Source organism: Saccopteryx bilineata, chromosome 12 (assembly GCF_036850765.1).
Source record: "Saccopteryx bilineata isolate mSacBil1 chromosome 12, mSacBil1_pri_phased_curated, whole genome shotgun sequence".
Lineage (NCBI taxonomy): Eukaryota > Metazoa > Chordata > Mammalia > Chiroptera > Emballonuridae > Saccopteryx > Saccopteryx bilineata.
In genome coordinates, this window is record NC_089501.1 from 50,343,575 (window position 1) to 50,361,688 (window position 18,114).

Below are 18,114 nucleotides of genomic sequence, written 5' to 3' on the forward strand. Positions count from 1 at the left end.
GAAGGAAACGCAGTGCATTGGTGATTACCCAGCCCTAGCCAGTTGGCCCTGACAGCCCTCGAACATTTGTTTTAGGAAGAAGGAAACGCAGTGCATTGGTGATTACCCAGCCCTAGCCAGTTGGCCTGACAGCCCTCGAACATTTGTTTTAGGAAGAAGGAAACGCAGTGCATTGGTGACTACCCTCAGGATGCAGACCGCCTCGTGCAGTGGAGTGCCTTGTCCCGCCCACTTTAGCCACACACTTGTATGTTTCAGGTGCCCCTGGAGAAGCCCTAAATGCCGCAGCCCTGAGGGACCAAGGGGCCTCCAAACCAGAGCCCATGGTGGGGGTGGCCCTGCTCCTGCCCCCTTGGCCCATGCCCAGAGTCCCTGCCATCAAGAAGCCAACCTTGAGGAGGACCGGGAAGGTAAGAACCAGTCGCCTCCACATCTGACGATTTGCGCAGACATCTTGTTAGGTAGGAATGGCATCTCTGTTGATGTCTCTCCATACACGTCCATGAGTCCCTGGCATAGCCCCCCTTGGAGAAAGCTTCTCCTTTGTATCCCGGCTCGCTGAGCAGAACACCCAGGAACTTCTCACCACACAGGGACACGGTGTGGAGGTCTCTCTCACCCATCCTGGCTGAGCCCCACATCGAGTCGCGGTGGGGTTCCTGGTGCCACGTGGTCCAGGATTTCCTGTGGTGAATGTAGTCTGTGTTGTGCGTGTGTGGTTTCGCATGGGCCAGGTTTTGTTTGCATTGGAGGGACCGTCACCGGTGCCCGGATGAGCGGCCTTGGGCCTGGGACGCTGGAGGCGCCACCGCTTTTCTCGCCACTTTTCTTGCAGATTGTGTTCTGCTCTCGCTCTCCAGCTTCTCAGCCTTGCTTGCTGCTTCAGAGACATGAGTTTGTCAGGACAGTAGCAGCCCAAAGACTGGCACCTCTAGAGGAATCTGGATCTTCCGTTTGACCTCAGTGGTCTAGTGCCGGATCCTCGGTAACCCCTTGCTGGTGGTGACAGATGGCTGCCGCTTTTCTGCCTGCAGACGGACGTGTGAACCGTGGCCTGTGCGCCGGCCTCACTCCGAGCTCGCTGTCTCCTCCTCTGGCCACGTTGACTCTGCATCTGCCCTTTCCTCCCTATTCCTCCTCCTCTTCGCCTGGATGCACTTTGCCTTTTCTCTGAAAAGCCAGGGGCAGAAACTAAAGCGTTGTCCCCAGCCCGCTGCCCAGGGAGGCCAGTCAGAGGCGGCTGAGAAGGGACCGTGTTTACTGTTGGTTTTCTAAAGAACCAAAGAAAACACTGAAAGGCTGATGCCTAAAAACCGTAGGTAGCGGTTTTGGTACAAGGGCTTCAGTGTGCACCGGTGCGGGTGTGGCCTTCTGGGTGGTTTTGAATTCGAACGGAGCAAAGACAGTGTCTGGGCTAAAATTTTCCATTCTGCTTATATGTAAATAACCAAGATTCGAGCAGCAAGCGTATCTGTTAGTCCTTCCATGAGCCTAGTGCCGGAACAACATAGGTGACTTCCATGTGAATTACCAAAGCTGCCGCCACAAACGGGGAGCTCAGGAGAGGCTTGCTTTGAATACGTGGAGGGAATAAACCCCATTTCCCACAGTCACAAAGGAAAGCCTATCTCAGGTGTTACTCACCATGGCCCTGGTTTTTTAAAGCTTCTACTCTCGTATTTCATGGGACCCGCCAGTGTTCCATGACCGTGTGTGTGTGTTTCTGCCGTGTTCTTCCGTCCCTGGTCACGCTTCTGCATCTCAGACATTCTCAAATCTCGAATTTGCTAGAATGTGCTCTTGACCCCCTCCCTGCTCCTGGCTGACAGTGTCTGAGTGCTGGTTCCCACTCCCCCCACCCCCACCCCGGCCCCGGCCCCAGCCCGGTCTGGCCCAGCCCAGCCCGGCGGTGCCGCTTCTCACCTACTCTACGTCGTGCCTTTCCCCAGCCCACGTCACCAGAAGAACAGTTTGGGCAGCAGGCTGCCCAGTTTACAATTGGGCCCCCTGAGACAAGCCCTGAAACCCCTCCTCTCGTGGCAGTCCCTCCTGTTCCCAAACCGAGAATGCTTCAGCCCAGGAAAGGCGCAGAGAGGAGGCCATGCGTGGGGAAGGCAGCGCCGAACAGTGCCCCTGCGGTGGCTGTGCAGCTCTTCCTGGAGGTGCCACCTCTGGTGCCCCAGGTGCCCCCCCAGAGGAAGAAGTCGGCCCCCGTGGCCTTCCACCTGCAAGTCCTGCAGACCAACAGCCACCTCCTCCAGGACCTCACCTGCGGCAGTGGCGGCCCCTGCAGCAACTGTCCCCCCGGGCGCCCGCCTCTCCTGGGCACTTCGCCCACTGTGCGCCCCGGGATTGATGGCCCCAAGGAGCCAAAGCAGGAGGTGGCCTCCCATCCGAGGCATTGTCAAGACCCCTTCTGGAGCCTTCTCCAGCACCCCAACCTGCTGCAGAACACCTGGCTTTCCAAGAGCTCTGACCCCCTGGATGCGGGGACCGGGAGCCTGGGAGGGGCGCGCACAGCCCCGCTGCAAGTCAGTGGCTCCGCCGCTGAGGAACCCCCTCAAGAGCACAGGCAGAAATACTTGGGTCACTGGCCCACGATCAGTGACAAGGACAAGAGGACAGTACTGCAGGTGTTTGACCCACTGGCAAAAACATGAGTGGGGAACTGTGGACAGCGCTTTCCTTGCAGAATTGTGCCTTCTCCCTTAGGTGTCACTTCACAGATGAAAGCCCATTGGCCTCCCCGCCCCACCCCAGTCAAAAGAGACATCTGCTTAAAGGCACACTGAAAAAAACATTCAGACTTCTGTCACTCTGGTGTCATTTACAAAAGTCGTGTCCTTTATTCGGTGAGATGGTTATTTGGCCACTGAGAGATGTTTTATTCCAGACCTGTGCATTGTGAGTTTCCTCTCTGGTATGAAATGCCTCCCGAGGTGGAGTCAATGTGTGGAGTTTAGAAAAGGGAATTTGCTGATAGCGCCTAAGAAGTTCTCCTCCCATCAGATTTTAAAAGGTTTTTCAATTTATGTGTGTACGGGGTGTTTTTTTTAAAATCTTATTTGTATTTTGCAGATTTGGAATAATTTTTTGGTGCACTACCTGGAGGTTGAGGCATAAAATAAGGAGGCTCACAATAAAAGGTAGTGGGGACCATTAAGAGCCATACCTGGCCCGCTGACCCCAGGTTAAAAAAATCAGAGATAGAAGCAGCAAATAGGTCAACCAGATGGCTGGGCCATCCACTTCCTGTGTGAGCCCTTGTGTTTGTGCACGTGTGTCTTCACCCTGACTGTGTGGGAGGTGGTGATCCACACTGTCTGGATTCTAAGGCGTACCCTGTGAGCCTCACTTGGGCATAAACCTGTGACAGGCTCCTGCGTCCCATCTCAGCTGTGCGTGCTCCATGAACTGCTCTGGTCCTAGACCCCTGATGTGCTCTTTAAACCAGTGTTCCACGCTATCCCCTTTAAAGGAAACTTGTGGGTTCTTTCCTTCCCTGTTATCCCACACCTGATAAAAGCACAAACGTGAAGTCATGGTGGCACGCAGTATTGATCCCGGCATTTCTGGGTTTGCTTATCTATAACTGTTTTTTACGTTGTTTTTTTTCCCAACCTACATTTTTCCTATATATCTCCAACACCACTTCTTGCTATTAAATCATTTAGAAAGACATCACCCTCTACTATTCTATATTTTAAAAATAATATTACTAAGTAAGGCCTAGAGTTTCAATTGGGGTCAGCTTCCCATTTTTGCTAATAAGAAATTCACTGGCAAAATCTGAGCATGGTGCATGCCATATGGAGGAGTCTTTCATGTCATAGAATCGTACGCAGTGGCCCTGTGTAATCCCTGATGTGACCGGGAACCCCTACACTAAATGCTAATGGTTAGGATGCAGTGATCATCTAGCCCAGGGATTACCACTCTTTACTGGCCACACCCCTGGGTTTTCAGAATTATTTCTTATTGCCACTATGCAGATACAGGTTATTTAAATCTGGCGCTCAAGACAAAAGCAAAACTACCACATTGTCTCATTCCATCTGAAAACTGATCAAAGAAAAGGGTGTTGATGACCCATCAGGATAAACAGAGAATAGATGCATGAGTTGACTGGTCAGAAAAGATGGTGTTTCTGGCCCAAAGGGATTAGGACACCTTCCGTAGGAAGTACTTCATTTTCACCTCTGTGACAGATGCAGATAAACAACACAGCCCTTGAAGGCCTTAGAGGGAGAAAGAAAGCAAGGTGGTTAAAAGTAGGCTTGGAGAAGTTCAATGATTTGCCAGCATTCACAATGCTACTAAGGGTACACTTGGAAATGGAAGCCGAGATTTCTTCATTCAAACACCCTTTGCTCTATAACTTTTTTCTCCCCACCTAAAAGAAGGTGAATTTGAAAGCAAGGTACAGATACAACCAGTGAAAAGCAAGGGAAAGTCAGTACCACAGCAGTGGCTTACAATGCTGGAAAGAGGTCTAATCCTCAGGTTTCTTTTCTGTTCTAGAAAGCTGATAGCAGTAAATGGTATAGAGAACAGAACTTCATTTCTTAAGAATCTGACAGTAAGTAGTGACACACAGAATTGTGTTGACTTTGGGAGGCAGGTCATAAGAAAAAGGGCAAGTAGTTTAATGTGAAGAACTGAAATATTTGATCATGGGTGTTCAAGTTCAGTGAACACATACTGTTGCTACATAAGGTTCTCACACCAACATTCTCTTTAAAAAAAAAACAAGAATTGGAATTGCCCTCTCTTTTAAGTCAATGCATAACAGTTGGTAGATTTTCTAGGTCAGCAGTCAGTCAAATCACCATGACAATGAGCCGCTGCCACCTGGGGATTTTATTCTGTGGTTTTTGTATTTTTGTGTGTGTTTTTCTTTGATGTCCCCCACACAGGGCTCTTTATTGTGACCTTGTAGTTTATTTCATTGCTGTTCTGTAAGACATTACAGTTCACTGCAGTGTTTTAGGTACAGTACTTGACGATTCAACATGGTCTGTGATCTTCGTTACTGTATTCCCTTTCACAACATAATTGCTGACTTTTTGCCTAATTTAAAATTTGTTCCAGTAAATGATCGAAATTAGGACACCTGCCTGAGCAATTCCTATAAAAGTTTTAAAGTTGTCGAAGTTCAGGACACTTAATAAAATTCTCCCGAGGGGTCTAAGTATAAGCAAAGTAATGTATTAAAACATTCTCTTTATAATGAAGTGATTTCATCAAAAAGTATTTGTTGGCTGACTGGCAATTAATAAAATACCTATAATGATAATTTGTACTGAAATTGTAAAAAAAATATATATATAACTATTAAATGTTTTGTCTTTTTTTTAAATTTGGCTTATTTGTTTTTAGATTTGAAGAGGACCTTGGGATATCATTTTTGGCTTGATTTCTATTCTGGATGAAATGTGACTACTAGTTATTCCTCTGAGTTTTTGGTTCTTTTCTCAACCATCAGAATGAGTTGAAAAAGCATAAAAATAATTTGGTGAAGAATTTGTGACTTGTATAATGCCAGTAGGGACCATTTTCACAACTTTATATAATATATGCTATAATAGCTATAAGATGTGAAAGATGCTAGAATTTATTTTCTGTAAGATCTTACAGCAAACTCTTATAAAATCTTAGACTGCTAGATTTGTTGAGTGCATTACTGTATAGAGGTAGGAGAAGAGAGTAAACAGTATTTCAAGTCCTGTCTAGTTTTATTTTTAGCTAATTAACCAAAAACCATGGAGGGGGGCAAAAATAGATTTATAATTGTGAGTATATGAAAGTTTATTCTTGTATTATTAATGTTATTTATTTGTATTTGTCTTATTATTGTTATGTCATATCCTTACTTATGATTTATCTTTTAGGTAATGATGGTTAGTAATTTAACCTGTTTGTGCCCATTCCTGTATATTATAAATGTTTTCTGATGATTTTCAGGAATAAGGGTATACTGACAGCCTCAAAATAATAAAGATGACTAGTCCTTCCTGACCAGTAAGTACCATTTTTTTTTTTTTTGTATTTTTCTGAAGCTGGAAACGGGGAGAGACAGACAGACTCCCGCATGCGCCTGACCGGGATCCACCCAGCATGCCTACCAGGGGGCGACACTCTGCCCACCAGGGGGCGATGCTCTGCCCCTCTGGGGTGTCGCTCTGTTGTGACCAGAGCCACTCTAGCGCCTGGGGCAGAGGCCAAGGAGCCATCCCCAGCACCCGGGCCATCTTTGCTCCAATGGAGCCTCGGCTGCGGGAGGGGAAGAGAGAGACAGAGAGGAAGGAGAGGGAGAGGGGTGAAGAAGCAGATGGGCGCTTCTCCTGTGTGCCCTGGCCGGGAATCGAACCTGGGACTTCTGCACGCCAGGCCGACGCTCTACCACTGAGCCAACCGGCCAGGGCAGTAAGTCCCATTTTGAAGTCATTTAATCTGCATGCACAGCCCTGAACTTGGATGGGGAGGAATGAAAGAGCTGGTTACAGTACCTTCTTCAGTGGGAGAGAGAGGTTTCAACATCAACTGTGTCTATAGAATGGCCTCTAACTCAGTGAGGTAGGAGAGCAAGAATGAGTGATTGTGAACAGACGGGCAGGGAAGATTTGAGAGGAGATGATTAAGAATTTGAAAAGTTAGCAAAGTAGGGTTTATGCAGCTGGAAAGGATGTTAGCTGATGGGAAAGAACATCAGAGGACCTGGAATGACAGCTTCGGACTTTATTCTGTAGTGGGTAACAGAAATCTAAATAAATCTCTGTGTCAGAGTGGTTAAGATTATAGGCTTTGCCAGGATTCCATCCACGAGAAGAATAGTTCTTTCCCCACCGGTGATGACCTGAGACTCCTCCGGAAGGATGGTCAGTTACTCCCGCATGTCTGTCAGGAGGCATCACAGAGAACCTGCCGGTGAGGCTTCCGTGGAATACCTGCAGGAGATGGCCCGGATCCGCGTCTGCCTAGACAGGGCTTCCGAGGTCCTCCAGAGCTCCGGCCAGGCTCGGGCAAGTTCTTCCTCTGCACTTTCTTCTCCTCGGCTCAGACCCCCCTTACAGAGAAATCCGGGAAGTGTGGGAGACTGGTCCTCAGAGTAACACTGGCCCCATTTCCCTCAAGTTGGTGTTTTACTCCAAGCTCCTATTTTACTAGCTTCGTGTCTGTCCCAGACTCTGAATGACAACACTGTCCCCGGCACTGACCACTTTATCCTTGGTCTCTGCAGAGATGGCCAAGGAGAAGCAGCAGTTCCTGCAACAGGTCAAGCACTTCTGCGCCCGGGTCCAGAATGACGGGTACCGGGTGTCCCTGGTGAGGAAGCTCACGAGCCTTCAGGGGAAGAGTTTGTACAGTCTCTGTCCCGGCCCAGACATCCGGCCCAGTGGGTGTTTCCCAAGGAAGTCACTGCACAGCAGGTGAGGAGCAGTCCCAACACCCCTGGGTATTGTCACCTCTGGGCACACCCCCCCTCCCAGGAGCAGGTGTCCCCAACTTCCTCCTGCCCACTTGGGAAGGCTGGCGTCTGGTCTGGGCCTTTGTGTCCCAAGTCAGTCAGCTCCACCAGTGATGGCCTTTCCCAGCTTGCCTGAGGGAGAGGTGTGCTGCACCGGCCTCTGCTCCGCTGTCCTCCTGTAGTCCTTATGCGGCATCACTTCAGATCCCGCTGGACACGGGAGCAGTAAAAAAATGGGTCTGTGGCTTTTGCTTCCAGCAAAGTAAAAGTCACTGGGCTTGTAGGACAAGGCCTTTCTACCCCAGCAGCGGGGATGGGGAGGACCAGGGTGCAACAGTCCTTTCCTCATGCTCAGAAATAAACAAATTGCGTTGTTCATAGTGGCACTAAAAACGCTGACATTTTTTTTGGGGGGGGGGGGTTAACTACCAATTGGTGCATAGAGTGAGTGAAGTCACCTGGCCTCTGATACTGCTGAGTGGAGACAAGGTTGGCATCGCCTCCTCCTTCCCTGCTCTGTCCACCCCTCCGGCTGCAGGGAGCCTGGAGGAGTGTCCCACACAGCACTGCACTTCCCTGCCATGAGCCAGCCTGGAGTCCCGGCTTAGCACCTTTGAACCTCCAGTGATCGCCAGCTTCTTTTCCTTCTGCAGTTACCTGCTACACGTTACCCCCACCGTCCCGCCATGATTAACTCTGTGTTCCTGGGCTTGCAGAAGGACTCTCCAGGCCAGATGGATCGCTACCTGGTGCATGGAGAGGAGGACGAGGCTGTCCGTGACGCTGTGGGCAAAGTCATTCTGGAATGCAAACCCCTGGCTCTGGAGGTAGGATGGGTCAAGGCCTCTCAGAACCTGCCTCTTTCCTTTGTTATATCCCACGATGCAGTGGAGTGTCCCAGAGGGTGACAGCGCCTTGGAAGCCACAGTTCCCTGGCCCCCACTGGCAAGCAATAATAGAAGAGCTGGGTGGACAGGTTTGCTTGGTCTCGCTGACCTGCCAAGGCCATTAGTGACAGCAGGTCCTCTATGTTGTGTCTGTCAGTTACTTTCTCTGAGACCCTGCTGAGATCACTTCCTACAAGATTGCTCTGATGGGACGCATGTGGGCACAACCAGCAGTGTGGGTACTCACGGGTGTTCACTGTCCAGCATGTGCCTATTATGCGTGCATGCAGTTCTCGGTGTTAAAGAGAGATGGATGCAGGGTGTTTAGAATCTATCTTTTGGCCCTGGCTGTTTTGCTCCGTGGATAGAGCGTTGGCCCGGTATATGGACACCCTGGGTTCAATTCCCAGTCAGGGCACACAGGAGAAGTGACCATCTGCTTCTCCCCCACACCCCCCCTCCGTCTTCCCCTCTGCCCCTCCCGCAGCCAGTGGCTCTGTTGGTTCGAGCGTCTGCCCCAGATTCTGAGGGTAGCTTTGTTGGTTTAAGCATCAGCCGCAGACGCTGAGGATAGCTTGGTTGATTCCAGCACCGGCCCCCAAATGGGGGTTGCTGGGTAGATCCCTGTAGGGGTGCATGTGGGGATCTGTCTGTCTACCTCCCCTCATCTCACTGAATAATAATAAAAAATGAATAGAGTCTGATCTTTCAAGTGTTCTGGTGCTGCTGCTTTTTGGAGACCCCATTTCCCCTGGCACTGTGCCAGGACATGTTTCCAGGACCAGGAAGTGGTCAGAGCATAGATGGTGGCGTCTGTTATGCCGTCATGAGACTTCTACTGCATGTGCTCTGAGTCTAGTAGAAATCTTTGTGAACTCTGCAGCCTTGGAGCTGTCTGTTGCCAGGAGGCAGTCCTTGAGGCTCAGGGTCCAGGACTGTAGGGTCTTAGGAAAGTCTCCTCACCCTATCGTGGTGTAGGGGCTGAAGCACATGGGCTCTGGCCCTTGGCGGGACCTGGATATGCTACAAAGTCTTTCTTGGTGTCCTTGCTCTCAGGCCTGCAGGAGCTCCAGACCCACAGGCGGTCTACCTACTGTTGGCGCTTTTCAGAGAGGTCACCGCTCTGCACCAGTCCTGCAACGCCAGCCTGCACCCCAAGCCAGAGGTGTCTATCTGTCTCCAGGGCTTGTGGCCATAGTCTCAATATTCGGAGGGTACTCGTCTACCCATAATTTTTAAATCTAGGATAAGGGTTTTCACCTTTCTCATATGGAGGGACTACTTTCTGTTTTACCCAAAGCTTTTAGAATTATAGGTGAAATTAAAGTCAAGGCCGTGGCCAGGTAACTCAGTTGGTTTCAGTATTGTCTTGATTTGCCAAGGTTGCAGGTTTGACCCCCAGTCAGGGCACATGCAGGAATCAACCAAAAAGTGGAACAACAAATCAGTGTTTCTTTCTCTCTCTAAAAGCAGTCAATAAAAACAATGTAAAATCTAATGTCGCCTGATCAGGCGTTGGCGCAGTGGATAGACCATCAGACTGGGATGCAGAGGACCCAGATTCGAGACCACGAGGTCACCAGCTTGAACGTGAGCTCATCTATTTGAGCAAGGCTCACCAGCTTGAGCCCAGGGTCGCTGGCTCAAGCAAGGGGTTACTCGGTCTGCTGAAGGCCCGCGGTCAAGGCACATATGAGAAAGCAATCAATGAACAACTAAGGAGTCGCAACGAAAAACTAATGATTGATACTTCTCATCTCTCTGCATTCCTGTCTGTGTGTCCCTATCTATCCCCCTCTCTGACTCTCTGTCTCTGTAAAAACAAAAAGATGTGTGACTGACTTGAGAGCAAACCAGTGAATCCAGCGTGCCTTCTTCTTTTGTGCTTTAACATGGAAACGTGCTCCTGTCAGCAACGTGAGGCCATGAACAAGTGCATTGAAGAAAGCCAGACCCTTTCCCCCGACATGAGAGGTTTTGCCACATCTCTTGTGGCCAACACACTGCCACTGCTGAGGACGGATCCCGGTGACGGTGGCCCTGAGGGCACAGTGACAGAAATGGCCGTTCATGCTGCAGCTGTCCTCCTCTATGGACAAAACAGAGTCCTTCAACCCCTGAAGAACTTGGCCTTCTCCCCGGCCACCATGGTAGTAAGACTGCACGCTCTGCTTGGTCACCAGCAGACACCCAGCCCCTGCCGGGGGACCTGCTGAACGTGCTTGTTTTCTTGAATCTGCCTCTGTCTCACCTGATCCTAAGTCCACTGTGACTGTGACAGTCTTGCCTCACTCTTGGTTGTCTCATGGAGAGCTGTGACATTTTCTTCACAGTGTTTGGGGTTGAGAAGAAAGAAAACGAGACATCAGTGTCCTTGCTCTGGACCTCCTGCCTGATCATTTCTCTGGACCTCCTGCCTGGTCATTTTTCTGGACCTCCTGCCTGATCATTGCTCTGGACCTCCTGCCTGATCCTTGCTCTGGACCTCCTGCCTGATCCTTGCTCTGGACCTCCTGCCTGATCATTGGTCTGGACCTCCTGCCTGATCCTTGCTCTGGACCTCCTGCCTGATCCTTGCTCTGGACCTCCTGCCTGATCATTGCTCTGGACCTCCTGCCTGGTCATTGCTCTGGACCTCCTGCCTGATCATTGCTCTGGACCTCCTGCCTGATCCTTGCTCTGGACCTCCTGCCTGATCCTTGCTCTGGACCTCCTGCCTGATCCTTGCTCTGGACCTCCTGCCTGATCCTTGCTCTGGACCTCCTGCCTGATCATTGCTCTGGACCTCCTGCCTGGTCATTGCTCTGGACCTCCTGCCTGATCCTTGCTCTGGACCTCCTGCCTGATCCTTGCTCTGGACCTCCTGCCTGGTCATTGCTCTGGACCTCCTGCCTGATCCTTGCTCTGGACCTCCTGCCTGATCCTTGCTCTGGACCTCCTGCCTGATCATTGCTCTGCTTTCTTGGTTTTTCAGACAGCATCTCTCCCAACGATGCCTGAGGACTTGCAGGCTCAAGCCACAAACTGGCAGGGTCTAGAACACGTCCGCTGGTATAGTAAGTATTGATGTCTCAGACAGTCACAGTTCTCTGAGCTTTGAAGTTTCCTGATGCCACGGGAGCCGTTGGCTTAGAGTGGGAGTTCATGTGGTTGGTGCCTGAGGGTCCCAGAGTGCCCTGCCCCTCCTGCCATTGGTGCTTGGTGGGACAGGAGCGGCCTGCAGAGTGTAGATGACCTTCATCATGTCCTTCCTGGTCATGGGCAAGGACCTGCAGGACCTGCTCCTTTTCCCTGGACTATGCGTCTGGGGAGAAGGACACTGGGGACCACTTACATCAGAGGCTCAGTTACAACACAACCAGGTTTTTTGATCTAAAGATATTTTTTTAGAAAAAATAAAACTGGGAGACAGAACCATGTCACCCATGACTTTATGTAAATTTTGCTCTTGCCCGAGTAAATAATCAAAAGTTATTCTAAAAGTTGTTCTAAAACATGCTCGTGGCAAAAAACCCCAGAGAAAACAGAAGTATATAAAATCCTATCTACCTTGCCTTCCACGGTAACCCCAGCATAGGCCTGGGATCTAGTTTCTGTCTGCTCTGTAGACTTCAACTCAGAGACACTTTACCGTACGTACTTGGGACACATCCGCCTTGCGTCCAGTGTAGTCAGGCCAGTGCGGAAAGAGTTAGCTTTCCCTTTGAACCGTGGGTCATTAGGTGAAACCTCACCAGCCAATGCATGTCCCATTGCTCTCCCAACAGTGTGTCCCAATGGTCACCAGTGCTGTGTAGGAGAGGTGAGTCTTGTTTTGGAGCAGGGTTTGGGGGGCTTAAAACGAGTGTTCCTTCAGGGCTGGGAGGGGTGGGAGAGCATGGAGGAGGAGGATAATGAGGTCTTGTCTCTCCAGGAGAACACAGACTGGTTTGAGGGCTGTCCCCGGTGTTCCAAGTAAAGCTCTACATGGAGCTCCGTGTGCCCAGCCAGCCTCTCAGCCTCGACACTTTGCACATACCTCTTTACTGGGGCTGTTATGTGCATTGCAGGGTGTGTAGTATCCCTGGCCTCACCAGATGCTGGGAGCACCCCTCTCCCCAGTGTGACACCCAGGGATGCCATGGGTCCCCTGGGGGACAGAATGGCTGCTGGTTAGGAACCAGTGCTAGCCACTTTTCCTGGCCCCTGCAGACACGTGTCTTTCTGTGATGGCAAAGTGGGGACTGGGTCAGAAGCTGGATGACCAGCCCAGAGAAAAGAGACAGGGCAGAGAGCAGAGCCAGGAAGAGGAAAAAGACTCGTAGCTCATAAGCTGGGGGGCAAGACCTGTATGTTCCTCACCCCTGAGTCCCAATACCCTTGTTAGGGTCGTTGGTAGCTGCCTGCTCAGCAGCGGGCTGTGGAAGCAACAAATGTTAATCGATAAATTAAATGAGAGACACAGAGGGAACTAACTGATATGCACCCTCCGCTCTAAGTTTCCTGACTTCCATATCCGTGAAGGGTGATAGCCAGGGTCACCCCAGACTATGCCAGCCCTGTCTGTCTGTAGTCTGTCCCAGAGTCTGAGCCATAGTTGCCAGCACAGAGTCCAGTGTTGCAGAACGAGGAAGCACTAGACCATATGGTTCCATTATTTTAAAGATAATAAAATAAAGTTAAAGATAACTCATTTTAGCTTGACCAGGTGGTGGCACAGTGGATAGAGCGTTGGACTGGGATGAGGAGGACCCAGGTTCGAGACCCCAAGGTCACCAGTTTGAGCGCGGGCTCATCTGGTTTGAGCAGAGCTCACCAGCTTGGACCCAAGGTCGCTGGCTCGAGCAAGGGGTTACTCGCTCTGCTGTAGCCTCACGGTCATCAAGGCACGTATGGGAAAGCAATCAATGAACAACTAAGGTGTCACAACGAAAAACTAATGATTGATGCTTCTCATCTCTCTCCGTTCCTGTCTGTCCCTGTCTATCCCTCTCTCTGACTCTCTCTCTGTCTCTGTAAATAAAAAAAATTTAAAAAAAGATATTATTCATTTTAGAGAGAGAGAAAGAGGAAGGGGGAGGAGCAGGAAGCATCAATTCCTATATGTGTCTTGACCAGGCAAGCTCAGGGTTTTGAACCCGCGACCTCAGCATTTCAGGTTGACGCTTTATCCTCTTTGCCACCACGGGTCAGGCATTTATTTATTTTTTAAAAATAAAAGTCCATAATGGAGTTGAGGAAATGCGGCGCTCCCAGTATCAGGAAAGAAAGCGCCCGAAATGGTGATGGTAGGGGGTGGAGAGCAGACAAAACCCAGGATGGAACACTGGCTAGACACACAGTGATGATTCTGTCTGGGAGGGAAACTTCAGTTGTCTCTCCTGTTGGAGAAAGACCCAGATTTGCGCATGTTCAACATAATTGGCACAGAACATGTGCCCTGTCCCCCTCCCCCCCGCCACCCATCGATACACACGCACCACCCCTGGGGGCAGCCACTGCCCCGTGGTCCGTCTGCATCATGTGTGCACTGGTGTGGGTCCCGGGGCTGAGGCCGTCGGCTCTGTCCTAGTGCGGCATGCCCGTGGAGCAGAGCGTCTGCATCGCCTGCGGCGCACCCATTGGAGGGAAGGGTCACAGACCCACCCAAGGACTCACTGTTGTCCAGTACGTATGGCTGTGTCCTCCGGTCACACCCTGGGCTGTGGGCTGTCTCTGTTCCGGCTGAGAAACTGGTACTAAACATGGTGTCACTGCTGTAGCACCGGTGTACCAATGATGTGCTGGGAGGTGTCAAGGCCACAGTCCCTGTAGTCATACCCCAGTCTGTCATGTCATTGGCCAACTGGCGTCTTTTTTTTTTTTTTTTTTGTATTTTTCTGAAACTGGAAACGGGGAGGCAGTCAGACAGACTCCCGCATGCGCCCGACCGGGATCCACCAGGCACGCCCACCGGGGGGCGATGCTCTACCCATCTGGGTCGTCACTCTGTCGCTACCAGAGCCACTCTAGCTCCTGGGGCAGAGGCCAAGGAGCCATCCCCAGCACCCGGGCCATCTTTTGCTCCAATGGAGCCTCGGCTGTGGGAGGGGAAGAGAGAGACAGAGAGGAAGGAGAAGGGAAGGGGTGGAGAAGCAGATGGGCGCCTCTCCTGTGTGCTCTGGCTGGGAATCAAACCCGGGACTTCCGCACGCCAGGCCGACACTCTACCACTGAGCCAACTGGCCAGGGCCAAGCCAACTGGCTTCTTACCAGCAAAACAGACAATGTGTTTAGTCCTTATGAATGTGAATACTTGTTTATGCCACGTCTCCCACTAGGGACTGTCTGAGGCATGCTCCTGTTGAAATATGCTTGGCACATATCAGTGACCTAACCCAGAAGGACATTGAAGTTTACAAAACCAAAAACCGGACCTTGTCTCTCTGGGCAGATGCCATCTCACTTGTCAACTCCCTAGTTTCCTCTTGTTAAGAAAGTAAAGGAGACATAGTCTTCCCAAATGCTGTGGGATCCAGGTAAAACCTGGTCTCACAGTCCCGCACCTGTACACCAGGTGAGGACGGTTGTAAGCACTGCCTTAGGGTGGCAGGTGGGGCCTCTGCGTGGTCATTGTCCATGCTGGCTATCCTGGTACAGTTACAGTTTCAAATATTCTAACCTGTTAGCTCCACAAACCATCAGAATGTCCTAGAATGGATAACACTTTTGCAACTGGACATGTCTATCATATAGTACCTGCCATCTGGGTACAGTAGGACGTCCTTTGCCAGACCGTGGGTACTGGTCTTTGATTTGGGAGAAGGAGACCAGTGGTCACATGTCCCCACGTCAGCATCAGCTCTCCTTACTGAGCCCACCTCCTGTCCCCACGGGACTTCAGACGTCCGTCCTGACGTGCGGCCCCGTGATGACACCGAGTGATGGCCGTCTCGTTCAGCCACTTTCCCTCAGAAGGTTGTGGGCTTTTGGTCAGCCAGGAAGGTGGTTCTAGAAGGACGAAGACTTCTAGGAACATGGTCTTGGCTTTAGCAGAAAGAGTACTTTTAACATCATTCTCTTCCATAACATGAGCCTGGTCTGCAGGCCTAAGGGGCTGGTGTGGGCCCTGAGAGCTCAGGAGAAATGACCTCAGCCCTCACCTTGACGTCTCTTGCTCTTCCCAGAGAAAACCCAGACGGAACTCAGACTGGCCATGTGCTGGGAAGCCTGACCTCCAGCTCCCAACCGGAAGTTTCTAACCAACAGCTGTCCCCGTAGTTTTTCTTCTCGCCCGGTTACTCACTCACCTGGCCATGCTTTTGGGAGTGGCGCACAGCCAGCAGGTACTGTGGCATGCTGCCCCTCTCTCTGTTCAGTTCCTACGGTCATGAGCTGCTCCTGCAGTGTCTCACAGCGTGTCCTTCTGTCTAAAAAGTCCTAGCCCAGGGGTCAGGAACCTATGGGTTGGGAGCCAGGTGTGGCTCTTTTGATGGCTGCACCTGGCTCGCAGACAAATCTTTGATGAAAATAATAATGCTAAAAATATAAAACATCCTCATGTATTACAATCCATTAATTTCCTACTGCTCATGTTCATGATTGGGGGTGGCTAGAGCCAATCACAGCTATCCTCCGGGACAACACCAAATTTTTATTCGATAATGTGTAACGTACACGGGTCGTTGTATGGCTCTCACGGAATTACATTTTAAAATGTGTTCACGGCTCTCTCAGCCAAAAAGTTTCCCAACCCCTGCCCTAGCCCCTCCTGAGGATTTTGAGGTTGTCTTGGCTACCTAATCCACAAGCTGACATAGAACACAGGTACCCTGCCTCTCCCCGCTGGGACATCTGATGGTGTGGGGAAGCACTCACCAGCTCTTGTCAACCCCATTTTAAATGGCCAGCTCCATTTCCACCCTGGAACAGGGAAGCTAATGCAGAGTCAGTCTTCCCATGTCGGGGCTGTGGCTCAGGGGGTTGGGGGGCTGAGGCCTACAGTGGGAGGAAGAAGAGCATGTGGCTTCCTCTAAGTTAAGGGACTGTGAGAGCAGGCATCCCCTTTCCTGCTGACAAGACAGAGACCATCTCTCCACCTCCTCTCCCACCCCCCCACCCCCGCCGGCAAAACCTGCTGGCTCACTCGTTTTTTAGCCCTCCTGCCTTCCACTGAGCTCCCTGTCTCCTCCACCTTGTGTGACACATCATTCTCTGGCTGCCGCAGGCTCTGAGCCACATCATCAAGCCCGCAGTGAGGGACCCGAGAGGGTTTCTGCAGCAGCACCTCCACAGGGACTTGGAGCAGAGGTTGCTGGTCCGATTCCTGATCAGGGCACATATGGGAATAGATCGATGTTCCTCTCCCTCTCTCTGTCTCTCTCTCCCTCTTCCACTGAATTCAATAAATAAAGTTTTAAAAAATAAAATAAAGCTGTTAAAGGGGGGGGGGTCAGTGCAACCTTCATGCAAAGGCCCCTAAATTTTAGGAAGGGGTTTGATGAATTGGAGACACTGGGCAGTCTGGGACTGGAGCCTGGCAAGGGTGGGTGGGGAGTGCAGGGATGTCTCTGCCGCTCTCATGACTCCCCCAGCCCTGCACTGTGCCTCCAGCAGCCCCTCTGCAGGCTAGTTCTGCACTGAGCACGTGGCCTCCCCTTGGAAGCCAATTTTCCACACAGCGAAAATGTTTTCTCTTGCCCACTTTAGCAGATGGTCCCCTACCTCGGCCTGAATTGAGAAGCACAGAAATCACACAGGGGCAGACGGCCTCCTTGGCAATGTCTTCCAGGCACGTAAGCTTACAAACTCTCCTCCATCCTCACCCTTGCCATTTGTCTTCATTGTTGCTGTGCCCTTGAGCTGGCCAGGGAGACCACCAACAGGGCACTTGGCTCAGATGCTGCTCAGGAAGTATGAGGGAGGGAGGAAAGAAGGTAGGCAGTTTTTGAGGGCTTGGTTGTGGCTTTTTGTTTCCTTAACACCCTTATCTGCCCCGTCCCCTCCACCCTTCCCAAAAAGGAGACTGCTGAAGTCCAAGTCATCCTGGTGGTTGGCATTAGAGGGGGGTGGATTCCTAGCTCATAGAGGATGAATTCGTAAGTCATAGCAGGGACTCAGGGCCTGGACTTCCACAGTGCAGTCCTCACTCAAGTGCCCCCTGATTTAGACAGCAGAAGAGATTCTTCTGGGAAGAAGATGTGACTTGGATCTTCTACGGATTATCAGAAATATGAACTTCACCTGACCAGGCGGTGGTGCAGTGAATAGAGCATCGGACTGGGACATGAAGAACCCAGGTTCAAAATCCCGAGATTGCCAGCTTGAGCATGGGTTCATCCGGCTTGAGCACAAGTTCGCTGGCTTGAGTGTGGGATCAGACACATGACCCCATGGTCACTGGCTTGAGCCCGAGGTTGCTGGCTTGAGCAAGGGGTCACTCAGTGTGCTGTAGCCCCCTGGTCAAGGCACATATGAGAAATCAATCAATGAACAACTAGAGTTGCAACAAAGAACTGATTCGTCTCATCTCTCTCCCTTTTTGTCTGTCTGTCCCTATCTGTCCCTCTCTCTGTCTCTCTCTCTGTCTGTGTTAAAAAAAAAGAAAGAAAAATGAACTTCTATGAGGTTGAAGGGCAGAAGTCTGGCCTGAAGCTTTGAGGAAGGACAACAGGGATCCCCAGAAGACAATCAACATTGTAGTAAATTCTGGTGAGGACCGAGTCCCTGGAGCAGGACTGATGGCGGGCAGGGGACATGCAGTGGCCAGGGGCCAGAGCCCCTGTGTGAGCAGGGTGGCGT

At 51.0% G+C, this 18,114-nt stretch overlaps 2 protein-coding genes and 1 long non-coding RNA gene across 3 annotated transcripts in view; all 3 read left to right on the top strand.

Annotated features, from left to right (window-relative positions):
* The window catches only part of SYNJ2 (synaptojanin 2), a 99,993-nt gene extending 93,975 nt beyond the window's left edge, over positions 1-6,018 (top strand). Inside the window, 2 exon segments of the mRNA XM_066247808.1 lie at positions 259-410; positions 1,950-6,018. Of these exon segments, the coding sequence (XP_066103905.1) occupies positions 259-410; positions 1,950-2,660 (863 nt within the window). The 3' untranslated portion in view covers positions 2,661-6,018.
* Positions 6,019-6,815: 797 nt separating this feature from the next.
* On the top strand, positions 6,816-8,286 carry LOC136316369 (uncharacterized). Its single transcript, XR_010727690.1, has 3 exons — positions 6,816-7,022; positions 7,241-7,430; positions 8,185-8,286. It is a non-coding gene; the product is annotated as an uncharacterized lncRNA (long non-coding RNA).
* Positions 8,287-9,435: 1,149 nt separating this feature from the next.
* LOC136316364 (E3 ubiquitin-protein ligase RNF213-like) lies at positions 9,436-17,877 on the top strand. The gene is made up of 6 exons (XM_066248388.1): positions 9,436-9,520; positions 10,269-10,508; positions 11,330-11,406; positions 12,123-12,157; positions 17,023-17,108; positions 17,487-17,877. The coding sequence occupies exons 2-6, from the start codon at positions 10,281-10,283 to the stop codon at positions 17,547-17,549; spliced, it is 489 nt and encodes a 162-aa protein (XP_066104485.1). The 5' UTR covers positions 9,436-9,520; positions 10,269-10,280; the 3' UTR covers positions 17,550-17,877.
* The last annotated feature ends 237 nt before the right edge of the window (positions 17,878-18,114 follow it).